This window comes from Aquarana catesbeiana, linkage group LG08 (assembly GCF_042186555.1).
Source record: "Aquarana catesbeiana isolate 2022-GZ linkage group LG08, ASM4218655v1, whole genome shotgun sequence".
Lineage (NCBI taxonomy): Eukaryota > Metazoa > Chordata > Amphibia > Anura > Ranidae > Aquarana > Aquarana catesbeiana.
Genome location: NC_133331.1, coordinates 303148357 through 303164556, shown reverse-complemented (window position 1 = coordinate 303164556; position 16200 = coordinate 303148357). Strand labels below are relative to the sequence as shown.

At 45.8% G+C, this 16200-nt stretch overlaps 2 protein-coding genes across 3 annotated transcripts in view; both read left to right on the top strand.

The window, feature by feature from the left end:
• LOC141105160 (uncharacterized) overlaps window positions 1–16200 on the top strand; it is a 236290-nt gene that overhangs the window by 97923 nt on the left and 122167 nt on the right. The window lies entirely within an intron of this gene.
• LOC141105077 (uncharacterized) overlaps window positions 1–16200 on the top strand; it is a 55468-nt gene that overhangs the window by 18319 nt on the left and 20949 nt on the right. The window contains exons 3-5 of one of the 2 annotated variants that reach the window (XM_073594916.1): window positions 11949–12092; window positions 12203–12277; window positions 12623–12764. The exons of the other annotated variant lie outside the window; for it this stretch is intronic. Coding sequence (XP_073451017.1) covers window positions 11949–12092; window positions 12203–12277; window positions 12623–12764 — 361 coding nt within the window. The remainder of the gene's footprint in view (window positions 1–11948; window positions 12093–12202; window positions 12278–12622; window positions 12765–16200) is intronic. 2 annotated transcript variants of the gene reach the window in all.

Here is a 16200-nt window from a genome sequence, read left to right as displayed (position 1 = left end):
GTTTGGATGTCCTGATGGCCTCTTGCAATTCCTCTATGGTAATAGCAACGTCCAACTCTTCTAGAATCTGTTCTGTCAATTGAGAAATACCTGAAGAGGAAATATATTCCTCCATGATATTTTGAGGTTGTGATCTGGTAGGCAAATTATATAAAGATTGGTAAAATCTTCGGAAGGTCGAGACAATCTGGGAGGGAAGGTGTACCTTTCTATCTTTGGGGTCCACTAAGTGGGGGACATACATAGGATTGAGTCCTCTGTTCCTGTAAAGCTCTAGCCAGTGAACGGCCGCATTTGTCTCCTGTTTCATAATAATATTTCCGGCATGAATGAATGAATGAATGATTTGTATAGTGCTGCAAATGTGAACTGAATCGCCTCAAGGCACTAGATCCGTCCTGTGTTGTCCAGCTTCTTAGAAGAGGTAGGTCTTGAGTTTTTTTCTGAAGGCCTGATGGTTTTCTTCCATGCGGATGTAAGTCAGTAGAGCGTTCTATTGCTGTGGTCCTTAGACTGTGAATCTTCGTTCTCCCTTTGTTTTGTAGCGGGGTTTGGGAATGAGGAGGTTTTGGTTAGAAGATCGAAGACTGCGATTGGGTGTGTAGCATTTTATTTTCTCGCATAGGTATTGAGGAGCGTTTCCTTGTATGCATTTGTGGGTGAGGCAGAGGGTCTTGAAAGTGATTTGATTCTTTACGGTTAGCCAATGTAGGCTCCTCAGGGAAGGGGAGATGGATTCCCAGGGTTTTTTTCCTGTTAGCAGTCTTGCCACCGTGTTTTGGATGAGTTGTAAGCGTGCAAGCTGATATTGGGGTAGTCCTATGTAGAGGGAATTTGCGTAGTTGAGTCTGGAATTAATGATTGTTCCAACTACTGCTGCTTTGTCCTCTTCTGGAATGAAGGGGATGAGTCTACGTAGCAGGTGGAGGAGATGGTGAGATCCGCTGACTACTGATCCTATTTGTGCATCCATTGACATTTCTGAATCAAAAAATGACTCCGAGACTCTTGGCTTTGGTGCTTGGAGAGATGGTCTGTCCGAAGATGGTGAGAGGTGTCCATGGGATCTTAGTTTTGGAATTTTGGTTAGAGTGTAGGAGAAGAAGATCCGTTTAGTTTGAGGGAGCTAGTGGTCATCCAGTCGTCTATCAAAGTGAGGCATTTTTCTAGTTGCTGATGATGGTCTTTTTGTCCGGTGATGCGAAAGTAGAGTTGAGTGTCATCAGCGTATGAGTGCATCTCTGAAGTGCTGCTTTAGCTCTATGTTGGAGTAACTCTGTCACTTGTCTACGCAATTTAAGCAGTTTTGTCTCCCCTGTACACCTCGTGTTCTGTTATTTTGGGTCTCTAACATCTGTATATCTGTCAGTAACTGGGTCAATTGGGCCTCCCTTTCCTTTTTTATTCTGGAACCATGCTTAATGAGTACCCCTCTTATTACCGTTTTGTGCGCTTCCCAGATTGTCCCTGTATCTGTCTCCTCTACAGTATTATATTGAAAATAGTACTGCAGTTCCTTAATAACTTCCTCTACCACCATCTTATCTTTCATCAAACTCTCATTCAATCACCACTGTCTCCTCTTGTCAGAGGAATACTCATTCAAAGTTAATGGCAGTGAGACCGGGGCATGGTCTGACCATGTGATACTCCCTATAGCCACCCCTTTAACCACCGTTAACATACTCTGTGGATTGAAAAATAAGTCAAGTCTAGAATATGCTTTATGTGGCACTGAATAAAAGGTGTAGTCTCTTTCGTCGGGGTGGTACGCTCTCCATGCGTCAGTAAGTTGGTAATTATGCAATATTTGTAAGACTCGTTTACGTAGACCTGTAGCTACCGAGGAGCTTCTCCCTGATGTATCCATCTTCAGGTCTAGGGGAAGATTAAAATCGCCCCCCAAGATAAGTTTACCATCAGTAAATTTCATCAGCTTATTAATAGTAGCGCAGAAAAATTGATCTTGATTATTATTGGTGGCATATATCGTGGCCAAAGTCACTTTTATGCCACTCATCGTCCCTTTGAGGAACAGAAATCTGCCCTCTAAATCTATTTTTTTTGTCTATTAATGTCCAGGAAATTCGTCTTGAAACCAATATAGAAACCCCTCTTGATTTAGCTTCCCTATTAAATGCATGATATGCATAGGGGTAGAAGTTGTTCTTAAGAATGGGTACCTTACCCTCTTTAAAATGGGTTTCCTGAATGTACGCCACATCCGAGTATGAGCGTTTCAAATCTTGCATTAAAATTTCTCTGGTACATTAAGCCCTTTTGCGTTTAGAGAAGTGACCTTTAAAGCCTCCATCCCCCTACCAAAAAGCAACAGCAAAAAAAGACCTTCCACTATCTTATACCCCTTCAGCCTATCCCTCTCCCTAACACATTCCTGCTACTCTCTAATGTCACTTCTCAGCCCCTTCTATTATCCTACTCAATTGTTTTCTAGCTTCTGCTCTTATAACCTTCCCCCCGCCAATTCCATGCAACATCCCCTTTGTGTCTATTTATAAATCTATAAAATTAAGTAGGTGACTATGAAATAAGAACCTCTCCTTTAGTAATTATATTTATTATTGTACTCTTGTACTTTTGTTTTGTGTTCCTTTGTGCCTTAGTGTTAAACAGTGTCGGTTCTACCAAGTCTGTGTTACCATTTCCCTTTTATCTAAACTTCAAACACCAAAACTGAAAAAATAAAACAACCCCACAGGGGGTCTAGTGCAAAAAAAGAAAGAAAAAAAAAAACATGCAGGGGGTCAAGTACAAAAAAAAAAGCCCACAGGGGGTCTAGTGAAAAAACCCCACAGGGTATCTAGTGTAAAAAAAGGATTTAAAAAAGTGAAAAAAAAAAACCGACAGGGGGTCTACTGCAAAAAAAACCCCCCAAAAAACCCCCAAAAAAACCCCACAGGGGGTCCAATGGAAAAAAAAAGAAGAAAAAAGTGAGGGAAAAAAAACACAGGGAGTCAAGTACAAAAAAACCCCCGCGGGGTCTGGTGAAAAAAACCCACGGGGGGTCTAGTGCAAAAAAAAGTGAAAAAAAAAACCCACAGGGGGGGTCTGGTGAAAAAAACCCACAGGGGGTCTAGTACTAAAAATAAAATAAAACCCCACAGGGGGTCTAGTGGAAAAAAATGGATTTTTAAAACGGCTTACCCGTAAAATCCTTTTCTTTGAGTACATCACGGGACATAGAGCACCATAATAATGACTATGTGGGATGTCCTAAAGCAATGCAACTGAGGGGGGGGACACATTCTTCCTAAGCCCAACAGGCCTGAGGTTATAAAGCAGCCTGCAACACGCTGTGGCCAAAAACAGTCTAATTTTGAGATCTCACATCCACCTGGTAAAACCTGGTGAACGTATGAACTGAAGACCAAACGGCTGCTTTGCAAACCTGAGTCATAGACACCTGCTGGCGTACTGCCCATGATGCACTAACCCCTCTAGTGGAGTGTGCTCTTAAATTCCGGGGTGGAACCCTGCGCTTTAATCCATACGCCTGGACAATAGTCTGGCGAATCCACCTGGATATAGATGAACTTGTTGCCGGCTGTCCTTTTTTAGGACCTTCAGGCAAGACAAAAAAACAGTCGGTTTTCTGAAAAGGAGCTGACATTTCCAAGTAAACTTTTATCGCTCTCACCACATCCAGTGAGTTAAGCGACTTTTTCTCCCTAGTTTTAGGGTTTGGAAAAAAGGAAGGTAAAATAATATCATGATTCAAATGAAATTTGGACACTACCTTCGGTAAAAAATCCGGACGAGGACGCATGACCACTCTGTTCTGATGAAGAACCAGAAAAGGTTCCTTGCAAGAAAGGGCGGCCAATTCTGACACCCTTCTAGCCGATGTTATAGCCATTAGGAAAACTAATTTCCTGGTCAATAGGACAAACGGAATATGCCTAATAGGTTCAAAGGGCTGACTCTGTAAGGCTGAAAGGGCCAAATTTAGGTCCCAAGGACATAAAGGTGGTTTAAGCGGTGGCCTCAGGTGCGTTACTCCTTTGACAAAGGTCCGCACCAAAGAATGGGATGCAATTGGTCTCTGGAAAAAAACAGATAAGGCCGAAATCTGTCCCTTACTTGTCCCTAAAGCGAGCTGCAAGTCTACTCCTGTTTGAAGAAAGGCGAGAACTCCTCCAATTGTATACCTACGAGGGTTCCATTTCCTTTTCTTACACCAAGAAATGTATGACTTCCATACTCTGTAATAGATAGCTCTAGAAACTGACTTTCTAGCATTTATCAAAGTGGACAAGACTGAACCCATAATACCACGGTCTTTCAATAGTCTGGTCTCAATAGCCAGGCCATCAAATTCAGCGACCGTAAAGAAGGATGGAATATGGGCCCTTAAGACAACAGGTCTGGGCGGCAAGGGAGGACCAATGGGTCCCCTACTGCCAACTTTACAATCTCCGAGTACCATGATCTCCTAGGCTACACTGAGGCCACTAAGATCACTGGCTTCCGTTCCTCCCGTATTCTGCGTAGCAAGTGCGGCAGAATCTGAATTGGAGGAAAGGCATATATCAGAGAATACTGATCCCAAGGAACCACTAATGCGTCTAACCCGACAGCAAGCGGATCCTTGGTCCTGGATACAAACCTGTCCAGTTTGGCAGTGAATCTGGATGCTAGCAGATCCACATCTGGGGTCCCCCAGTATTGGCAGATCTGTAGAAACACCTCGGGATGCAGGGACCATTCCCCTGGTAACAATTTCTGGTGACTCAGGAAGTCCGCCTGCCAATTGTCCACCCCGGGATAAACACTGCCGACAGAAAAGGCACATGTCTTTCTGCCCAGGTTAGAATATGATCTACCTCTCTTTGGGCTGCCCGACTCCTGGTACCTCCCTCATGGTTGATATATGCCACTACTGTGGAGTTGTCGGACTGGACTCTGACAGGAAGCCCTCGCAACCTGTACGTCCAGAATCGCAGGGCCAGACGAGCTGCCCGAATCTCTAGTAGACTGATGGGCAGAGTCCTCTCTGTCTGGGACCATACTCCCTGAACAGATGCTTCCTCTAGGACTGCTCCCCAGCCGAGAAGACTGGCATCCATGGTTACCACTTTCCAGGCTACAGGTGGGAAAGACTTCCCCCTTTTTAAGTTGCTGGTTCTTAACCACCAAGAGAGGTTCCATAGAACCTGTGGAGATAGAACCATAGGCTGATCCAGGGTTCGAACTGACTTGTCCCAGGTTTTTAGAATACTGTTCTGGAACACTCTGGATTGGAACTGTGCATATGGCACTGCGCTGAAAGATGACACCATCTTGCCCAGTAATCTCATGCACAGCCGAATAGAAGGGGCTAGTTCTTTTTTCACCTTCTGTACAAGTTCCACTATGGAGGCGACCCTTAAGGGCAGAAGGAACACCTTTTCTTGGGCGGTGTCCAAGACCAGACCCAGATACACCAAGGCTTGGGTCGGACAAAGAGCCGACTTGTCCAAATTTAGTACCCAACCTAGGCGTTGTAAGACGCGCACTGTACTTGACACGTTTAGAATTAGTGTAGGGTGAGAGCATTCCCTTAGAAGTAGATCGTCCAGATATCCTATTATGGAGACTCCTTGAGATCTTAGGGAAGCCAACACTGGGGCCAGAACCTTTGTGAAGTCCCTGGGGGCCGTGGCTAGACCGAAAGGTAACGCCACAAACTGGAAATGACTGCCCTCTACAGCGAAGCGTAAAAACCTTTGGTGTGGACCGAAGATCGGCACATGAAGGTACGCATCCTTGATATCTATGGATGCTAAATAGTCTCCTTTTCTTAGGGACCTTATGACCGAGCGAACCGACTCCATGTGGAAGGATCGGACGTCTACAAAGAAGTTGAGAGCCTTGAGGCCCAAAATGGGCCTTACTTCCCCATTTGGTTTCGGCATGGTGAATAGGTTTGAGTAAAACCCCTTGAATGTTTCCTCGTGCGGGACCTTTACAATTAACCCTTGCATCAGCAGATGGTGTAAAGCTAGGAACAGGCATCTTCTTTTCTCTGGATCCCCTGGGACCCTTGAATGTAGAAAACGGTTCGGGGGAACCTCCCGAAACTCTATTCTGTAACCGTTCTTTACAGTGGAAATAAACCATCTGTCTTGAACCAGTTCCTCCCAGGCCTCCCCAAACAGCCAAAGCCTGCCCCCCACCCTTGAGGGCAGGGGCGCCCCTTCACAAGGTAGACTTGGAATTGGGCTTGGGTGGCTTTTGGGCCCAGGGTTTTTTCTGGCCCTGTGGTCTTTTAAACCCCGACGGCTGAGGCTGTCGATACCGCTTAGGGGAAGAGGCACCAGGCCCTGGGGGAATAGGAATTTTATAAGAGGGCTGCTTCCCCTTCTTTTTAATAGGAAGCAGAGCGCTCTTACCTCCTGAGATCTTTTGGATATATTTATCCAGATCATCGCCAAACAGGCGCTTTCCATGAAAAGGAAAGGCAGCAAGTAGCCTTTTACATGGTGTCTCAGCAGACCAGTTCTTTAGCCACAATACTCGGCGCATATGAACTGATAACAACGCAAAACGAGACATCTGTTGAATTGAGTCTTTTAAAGCGTCAACTGCAAAACACAAGGCATAAGGGATCGATGATAGCTCCTCAGCAGATTCCCCCTGGGGAGGTATGTTCTTTACTACCCTCTTAAAGCGATCCTTTAGGGATTGACAAATCCCAATAGCTGCAATAGCAGCCTGAACTGCTGCACTGGCAACTGAAAAGGAGGCCCTTTAATAAGGACTCTAGCTTTTTATCAGCCGGATCCTAGAAAACCTGGGCATTATCCACTGGACATTTTAAATTCTTATTCACAGAAGATATGGCAGCGTCTACCAAAGGTGTGCTCCATTTCTTCCTAAACTTTTCCTACATAGGGTTTAACACAGAAAACCTTTTGGGAGGTAAGTATATCCTGCCAGGATGTTCTCAGTCCACATAAATTACCTGCTCCAGTACCGGATGCAATGGAAATGCTTGGGAAATTTGTTTAGGTCGCAAAGATCCCAAAGTAGAACAAGAGAGTGCAGACTCCTGAGCCGGAGGTAACTTAAACCCAATTCGTACCATCTCCATTAGAGATTGGATAAACAATTTCTGGGAATGGGAGGCTGACATTGGTTCTTTAGAGCCAGAGTCCTCAGCCGAGGAATCCTCAGCCCCCCTGGTCCCTTAAGACCAATTCCTCAGGATCCTCTGCCCATTCTGGTTCCAGGTCACTTGGACCCATCTGGCTATAAGAGTCCTGGGGCTCTAGTGACTCACCACTTGGCCCAGGCTCAGGGGAGGGAGAGCTATTACGCTTCCTTCCCCCTTGTGTTACAGAGGCAATCATGCCAGATATCTTGCCTTCCAGGCCTGCTAAGGCAGATGCCAAATCATCCTTAGTAACATAAGCCGAGGCAGGTACATCGGTACTGGCTACTATGCCTGACAAGTGCCATGGCTCAGCCAGGTCAGAAACCGCAGGTCCTTCAGTAGAGACTAAGGCTGAATCAGTATGGGGTTGGTCTCCTGCTATTTGTGGAGGGACTTTTACCCCTGGGCTTGCCTTGTTCCCTGTTGCTCGTCTTTTGGAAGACATTGCTTACATACGAGAAACACCAAGGAGTACTCCCCACAACTGCACCCAGTCCTTAACCTGTCACCGCTGTCCAAGACCATCCGATTCATGTGCCCACATTCGTTCTGTGCAAGCCAGGAGCTCCATGCTATAAACCCTAGCATGGGATCGAGGGCGCGCCTCAGCGGCCGGCACCCGCCACCGCACGGCGCATGCGCCGTCCTGACGTGGACAGCGGCGTGCACGCGATGGACACGCGGCGCGCACACGATGGACACGCGGCGCGCACGCGCCTTCTTTTTAAAAAAGCGCGCCAATTGGCCTCTGTAACCCCGGACAAAGGATCAAGGCCCACTGTGGCAGTTCTGAAAACAAACAGGAATACATAGGAATACATATATATATATATATATATATATATATATTCCTGTTTGTTTTCAGAACTGCCACAGTGGGCCTTGATCCTTTGTCCGGGGTTACAGAGGCCGATTGGCGCGCTTTTTAAAAAAGAAGGCGCGTGCGCGCCGCGTGTCCATCGCGTGCGCGCCGCGTGTCCATCGCGTGCACGCCGCGTGTCCATCGCGTGCACGCCGCTGTCCACGTCAGGACGGCGCATGCGCCATGCGGTGGCGGGTGCCGGCCGCTGAGGCGCGCCCTCGATCCCATGCTAGGGTTTATACCTAGGGATCTTCAACCATCATGGCAGGTAGCGGCTCTAAGGACCTTCAGGGACCGGGTCCCCCATACATTGGGGTCCACACCCCTGGACCTGTAAAGCACCCTTTGTGGTTTCCTTGGGCAAGGTTGACCAGGAATACCAACTTTTAACAAGGGTCCAGCGCCTAAAAAGGACACATTACAAGCAATACCTCGTTCTTGAGTCGAGGTTCGGGCACTATCCACTTTAGCTTAGTAAGCCATCCAAATGGATACGATTATAACGTCCTCAGTGGGACATTCTTTGAAGAAACTGAAGAGCTTCAACAGCCATGACCATTACCTTCAAGACACTGGCGAAAAAACTGAGGCACTTCCTGTATAGGAGGGGTTATATGGGAGGAACCGTCTTACTATTGGTTGCCAGTGTCCAATCACCTGAAGGTAAGCGTATAACCCACATAGTCATTATTATGGTGCTCTGTGTCCCATGATGTATGATAAAGAAAAAAAGGTGCAATACTCCGTGTATATGTGTGTAGCTAAAACCTGCATGGATAGAGGTATGGGGAGGGCCGTGTTGTATGGCCTTTCTTTTTCATATATTAGGTGTAGTTTTCCTTGTGCTGTCTCGTGCAGTCCCCTTTACTCCCTACCCCTTTACTCCCCTCTAGTCCCCCCCTTCCCTCTAGTGCACCCCAGATCCTCTATTCAGCCATCATAACACCTTTCTTGTCATCAATACAATGGAATAATAAAGTAATACAAATTCAAAACAAAAACATTTCCAGCCCGACTTATAATTCTCACAAGTCCCAAAGTTCAGTTCAATACATCTGCTGGAGAAAAGAAGGAATTGGCATATACTTATGTGTATACTTATATATAAAATAAAAAAAAAACAAAAACCCAAGGATCCATACGACTACCTTCCCCCTCCATCTTCAAGGAGGGGGAGGGGAAGGGAGATCCCCCAATGGGCAAAAAATGGAATGCTGAGGGAGATGGGACCACCCAGTACCCCCCAAAATAAAAAATAAATAAAAAAAAACCCACAGGGGGTCTAGTGCAAAAAAAAACAGCCCCCCTGGCCCAGTGTGTCCCAACCCCATGCCCCCCCTGTTTCATTCTTCCAGCTTCTCCTCCGAATCTCCCCTCCGTTATATTCACAGTTCCACTTTCCTGTTTATGATACTATGTTCTCCCTATTTTCTGGGCACTCTTGGGACCAACTGCAACCAGTCTGGAACCTCAAATGGATCAACACCTAGAAATGAAAAAAGGTCTGATAAGTCTGCTCTGGAACGCAACCAGAAAGATAGAGTGCCCTTTTTTTTACAGCACTGAAATTGAGAACCTCCACCGATATGTCCCACCCCAGTCTCGTACCCGCTCTAATACTGGGCATAGTAGGGCTCTGCGCTGCAATGTAGCTCTTGATAGGTCTGGTAGAATTTTTACCTGGGCCCCCCCCCCTTAAAGTCTATTGTTCCTGTCTCCCAGGCTTTCTGCAAAATGGCTCCCTATGTGCGAAATAATGCAGATGACACACCACGTCACAGGGGCGATTGGACTTTGGGCCTAATGCTCTATGAACTCTATTAAGTTCCAAATTTAAAGGCATAGCGTCTTTTAGTATGTTTTCAAAAATAGATTTTACCATGTCCTGCAGGTTTTCCTGGTCTGATGCCTCTGGGATTCCTCGCTGGCGCACATTGTTGCGTCTTCTCCGATCTTCGAAGTCCTCCAACTGTAGCTGTAGCGCCACCGAGGTCTCTTTTTGCGTGTAACTATCTCTCTATCCAGTTTGCTCACTCGCTGTTCCAGGCTTTGATATGCACTCTCCTCATCCGTCACGTGTTCCGCTAGTATTTGTAGTTCACCCCAGACCAGCTCCAGCTCCTTACGGTGTGCATCCTCCACTTTTCCAATAAGGTTTTCTATGTCTGCCCGTGTGGGGAGAGCCTGTATAAGTGTCTTTAGGTCCTCCATTTTCAACCCCGCTGCTTCCTTCTCCCCAGGTAGGGGGATGAGAGGTGTAGCCCCCGCTACCGTAGCCAACGTTATGGGGCTCTGTGGGATAGACTGTAGCTCTTTTATGCTAGTTCTCACCGCCATCTGTCCTTGGACTGGCTGCATAGGTGTGTTCTCCCTAGGCTGCAGCAGCACGTCTGCCTTCCCTCTCTCACTTCCGGGTTCAAGCCCCGCACCCTGTACCGTGGGGAAGTAGCGGTGGATCTCTGGCTGCGACTCCCCCTGTTTGGGGAGCCGGACTAGCTGGACTGCTTTGCATGCGGTTCTCGTCTCCTTCTGTTCATACCGCTGTATTCTCACCAAGAAATAGCCTTGAGGTCCCACCAGACTAATCCTGAAACACGGCTGGCATGTCGGTCAGTTAATCAGCCTCATACGGAGCAGGCTGGAACCGGGAGCTCATGTCTCTCATTCCCTCACCTGGCCATGCGCAGACCACACCCCACCCTTCTAAAAACATTTTTAAAAATGACTGATTTTAACTTATAAGAAACAAATGTCAGAAAAGGCTTAGACATGAAGGGGGTTATAGACCAGAAAATCTGTCCATCCAGAGCAGTGGTTCTCAACTCCTGTCCTCAGGACCCACTAACAGGCCAGGTTTGCAAGATAACTGAAATACATCACAGGTGATATAATTTGCTGCTCAGCGATTGCAGTATTCTAGTCTGCATCTCCCCAAGGTAATACTTAAAATCTGGCATATTGGTTCTCTGGTTTATAGCCTCTGGTTTATAGACCAGATACATCCTAAATATAGAGCCATTTATCCAACTGTCCATCCAGAGCCTCTGGTTTATAGATCATATATATCCTAAATATAGAGCCATTTATCCAACTGTCCATCCAGAGCCTCTGGTTTATAGACTGGATACATACTAAATATAGAACCATTTATCCAACTGTCCATCCAGAGCCTCTGAATTTCTAAACCAGATACATTGTGAATATTGAGCTATTTATCCAACTATGCATCTGGAGTTGCTGGATTGTAGAACAGACACATAATAAATATAGAGATGGAGATCTTTTCCTATTATATCGAGTAGAACGCGGTGACAGGAAGAGTGTGATTGTACAGACACAGGAAGTGATACTACAGCTGGAGAGGAAGTGATGTCAGGTGCAGACAGGAAGTGATAGATGCACAGGAAGTGATGGAACAGGAAGTGATGTAGGGGTCTAAACGGGCCTGTGTGAGGGGTGAGGTGTGAGGAAGTGAAAAGAAAACATTGTTGGAGCTGGCAGCAGAGAAAGTAATAATATTAATTTATTTAGAAGGACACAAGGATCTCTACAAGGACGTCATGATGGAGAATCAGCCGCCCCTCACATCACCGGGTAAGAGGAGACTTTATTGTAAAGGAGAGAGCAGTATGGAGGGTCCACCTAGATCTCCCATCATCTGATAAACACATAGAAACAATGTATTCAGTCAGTGTGTGTGTTTCCTACAGATGGATCCAGTAATGGGAACCCACAAGAGAGATGTCCCCGTCCTCTGTATTCCCGGGATTCCACACAGGAAGGTCACACCATCCCTCACCATCATCAGGTAGGTGGGACTGATCAATTAGAACTCAAATAGGTTGTAGAATTCTACGCTTCGAAATAACATTCTTCTATTTCATTTATTGTTTCCTTTTACAAATACGTTCTATCATATTTGCACTTTAGGTTGAAGGACTGAAAGACATCAAATTTGAGGTTAAAGTAGAAAAAGAAGAGAAGTCCGGGGATCAACAGTCTATGGTAGAGGGTGATCCTCTGTATTCCCAGGATTCCACACAGGAAGGTCACACCCTCCCTCACCATCATCAGGTAGATGGGACTGAGCAGTTACAACATAAAAGTATATTAAGCTTTGAGATATTTTTCTATTAAATCTCTTGCTCTATCGTTTTTATTTTTCTTTCATCTTTGTGGTTTAGGGTGAGAGATTTCCCCCTCCTCTGTGTTCCTGGGATTCCATACAGGAAGATCACACCATCCTTCACCATCATCAGGTAGGTGGGGCTGGGCATCTAGACCTAAATATATATTCTAAGCCATGAGATGACGTTCTTCTGTGTAGTCTCTTGTTTTACTTCAACATCTGAAGTGCAACCTTTGTTACCCACACCCCCATCCCCGTTTCTAGCTCCTTTGAGCGCCCTACATTTTTCACCCCCATTTTTATTTTTTAATATACATTCCTTTCCTCTGTGGTTCTTGAGCCCAGACACATTGCGGGTCCTCTTCATCCTTGTGCTCTTCCAACGGAGGGTACATACTGAACGACGTGCCATTTGTGTCCTTTATGTCTGCCTTGAGTTGACTTTAATAGATACTTTCTATTATTTTTGGTGTAGGGTGAAGAAAGGATTAATATAAAAGCTGAGGTTAAAGAAGAAAAAGTAGAGACGTATGTGGGGGGTGATCAGTTATTCATGGAGGAGGTTGGGATGATTATGAAAAGTGAACAGGAGGACATTTCTCTACCTTTTGACACAGGTAGGTAACAAACATTGTGGAAAAAACAGGTCAAAGTCTCATTTTACTTCTAAGTATAAGGATTGTAGTGTAAAAAAATGTTATTTAATTATCAGATCTTCACATCATCCTATAGGCAGGTTCTAAAAGGTTAAATATGTGATTGCCTACTAAAGGGTTAATGTGTGGTGTGGTAAGAGTTAACACTTGGTTCTGTGATGTTCCTTCCCCTGCATGTGTCACTTATTGATTCTGAACTGGATCGGACCTCGTGGTCTGTTCCTGTATGGGAGGTGATCAATGAGGACGCTGGGCAAGGTACATGCTCCTCTGCCCAAGCCAGAACATGGTTCACCTCCTTCTGATCTGCGTGACTTCTGGTGCCCCCTTGGTGATTGATATAGGCCACTGTTGTGGCATTGTTGGATCGTATCCTGATGGGACAATCCCGCAACCTGAACATCCAGGTCATTAGAGCCAGACGTACCGCCCGAATCTTTAGGATATTGATGGGCAAGGTCTTCTCGGACTCTGACCACTTTCCTTGGACAGTGGTCTCTTCCAGGACTGCTCCCCAGCCCCATAGGCTGGCATCCATTGTTACTACCTTCCAGGTACTCGGTATGAAGGATTTTCCTTTCTGCAAATTTTTGGTTATCAACCAACTGAGACTCTGGCGCACATTTGGGGCCAGATTCATTGGATAATCTAAGGCTTGGGTCTTCTTGTTCCAAACAGACAGAATACTGTTTTGCAACAGTCTTGAATGAAACTAGACATAAGGAACTGCTTCGAATGAAGCCACCATCTTCCCTAGCAACCTCATGCAAAGGCAAATGGAAGGACCCTTCCTTGTCCTGACCACCAGGACCAGCTCTCTTATAGCGTTGACTTTTGTCTGGGGCAAAAATACTCTTTTTTTTGGGCTGTGTCTATAACCAGACCTAAATACTCCAGCCTCCTTACTGGTCACAAGGATGATTTCTCTAGGTTGAGAATCCAACCCAGGTGTTCCAGACACTTGACTGTGCTGGACACACTCTGGTCTAACTGTGCCACCGACTGATCTACCAGCAGCAGGTGGTCTAGGTATGCCATTACTGCTATACCCTGGCCCCTTAGTCTCGCTAGTACTGGGGCCAGAACTTTTGTAAACACCCGGGGTGTAGTGGCTAACCCAAAGGGCAAGGCCACGAACTGAAAGTGGTGCTGTTATACCGCAAAATGCAGAAACTTCTGGTGAGCGGGGAAAATTGGTATATGCAGATATGCATCTTTAATGTCTATTGACACTAGAAATTCTCCTCGCCGTAGGGTGGATATGACTGACCGGATTGACTCCGTGCAAAAAGAGCAGATGTTTAGAAAATGATTCAGATCTTTGAGATCTAAATTGGGTCTGACATCTGCATTTGGTTTTGGCACCATGAAGAGATTTGAATAAAACCCCATGCCCTGCTCTTATGAGGAGGTCTCTATTATTACACCCTGAGACATCAATACCTCAATCGGTCTAGCGCCAGAAATAAAGACCTTCTCTTCACTGGGTGAACGCTTGATCTTAGAAAACGAAATGGTGGAAACTTTTGAAACTCTAGCTTGTAGCCTAGGGCTACCACAGAGATGACCCATTTGTCTTGGATCTCTTCTTGCCAACCCTCTGAAAACCACCAAAGTTTTCTCCTTACTCGATGGAGCGGGTGTGCCCCTTCATAAGGAGGCCTTGGGACTCTGCTTTGTAGGCTTCTGCCCCCAGGGTTTCTTTTGACCCTGTGCTTGGCCTTGAGGCTTACCCTTTGACCCTGAAGGCGGAGGCCATTGCGACTGCCTGGAGGTGGTTGCCCCTGGCACCGGAGAGGAAGCACGTTTGAATGAAGGACGCCTACTCCTTCTCTTAACCGGTAGAAGGGTACTCTTACCACTTGAAATTTTTTGGATGTAATTATACAAATCTTCCCGAACAACCTTTCCCCATGAAAGGGAAAACGAGCTAATAGCTTTTTACATGGCATCTCAGCTGACCAATGCTTTAGCCACAGAATTCTACACATATGCACCAACAGGAAAGCAAGGCGTGACACCTGATGGATACAATCTTTGATAGCATCAACCGCAAAGCATAAGGCCCTTGATAGCTCAGCTAAATCTCAGGCCTCTTCTCCTCGAGCAGGCACACCTTTGATAACCTGCTTAACTTGGTCCTTTAGGGATTGACAAATGCCTATTGCTGCTACTGCAGATTGTGCTACTGCACCAGCTACAGCAAATAAGCCCCCAAGCAAAGTTTCCAGTTTTTTATCAGCTGGATCTTTAACCGCTTGCCGACCGACTCACGCCGATATACGTCGGCAGAAGGGCACATACAGGCATATTAACGTACCTTTAAGAAGCGGCTTGCGGGAGTGCGCGCACCGCGAGCTCCATGAGTGTGATCGCAGGTCCCGCGGACTCGATGTCCACGGGGATATCCGCGATCGTCTCACGGAGAGGAAGAACGGGGAAATGTTGATGTAAACAAGCATTTCCCCGTTCTTCCTAGTGACAGGACACTGATCACCGCTCCCTGTAATCGGGAGCGGTGATCAGTGTCGTGTCACACATAGCCCACCCTCCCACAGTTAGAATCACTCCCTAGGACACACTTAACCTCTGTGGCGCCCCCTATTGGTAACCCCTTCACTGCCAGTCACATTTACACAGTAATCAATGCATTTTTAATCGCACTGATCGCTGTATAAATGTGAATGGTCCCAAAATAGCGCCAAAAGTGTCCTATCTGTCCGCCATAATGTCGCAGTCATGATGAAAATCGCTGATTGCCGCCATTACTAGTAAAAAAAAAAGATTAAAAAAATGCCATAAAACTATCCCCTATTTTGTAGACGCTATAACTTTTGCACAAACCAATCAATAAACGCTTATTGCAATTTTTTTTTTTTTTTTACCAAAAATATGTAGAAGAATAAGTATCGGCCTAAACGGAGGGAAAAAAAATTTTTTTATATATTTTTTTGGGGATATTTATTAAAGCAAAAAGTAAAAAATAATGCAGTTTTTTCAAAATGGTCACTTTTTTTATAGCGCAAAAAATAAAAACCGCAGAGGTGATCAAATACCACCAAAAGAAAACTCTATTTGTGGGAAAAAAGGATGTCAATTTTGTTTGGGAGCCACATCGCACGACCGCGCAATTGTCAGTTAAAGCGACGCAGTGCCGAATCGCAAAAAGTGCTCTGGTCTTTTGCCAGCCAAATGGTCCGGGGCCTAAGTGGTTAAACACCTGGACATTGTCCACTGGACAAGTTAAACTCCTATTTACAGAGGAGATAGTAGCATCTACTGCTGGCAAACTCCTATTTTTAGTAAACTTTTCTTCCATAGGATAAAAAAGAGAAAACCTTTTAGGAGGAAAGAAATGCTTATCTGGGTGATCCCAGTCAGCATATATCAGCTGCTC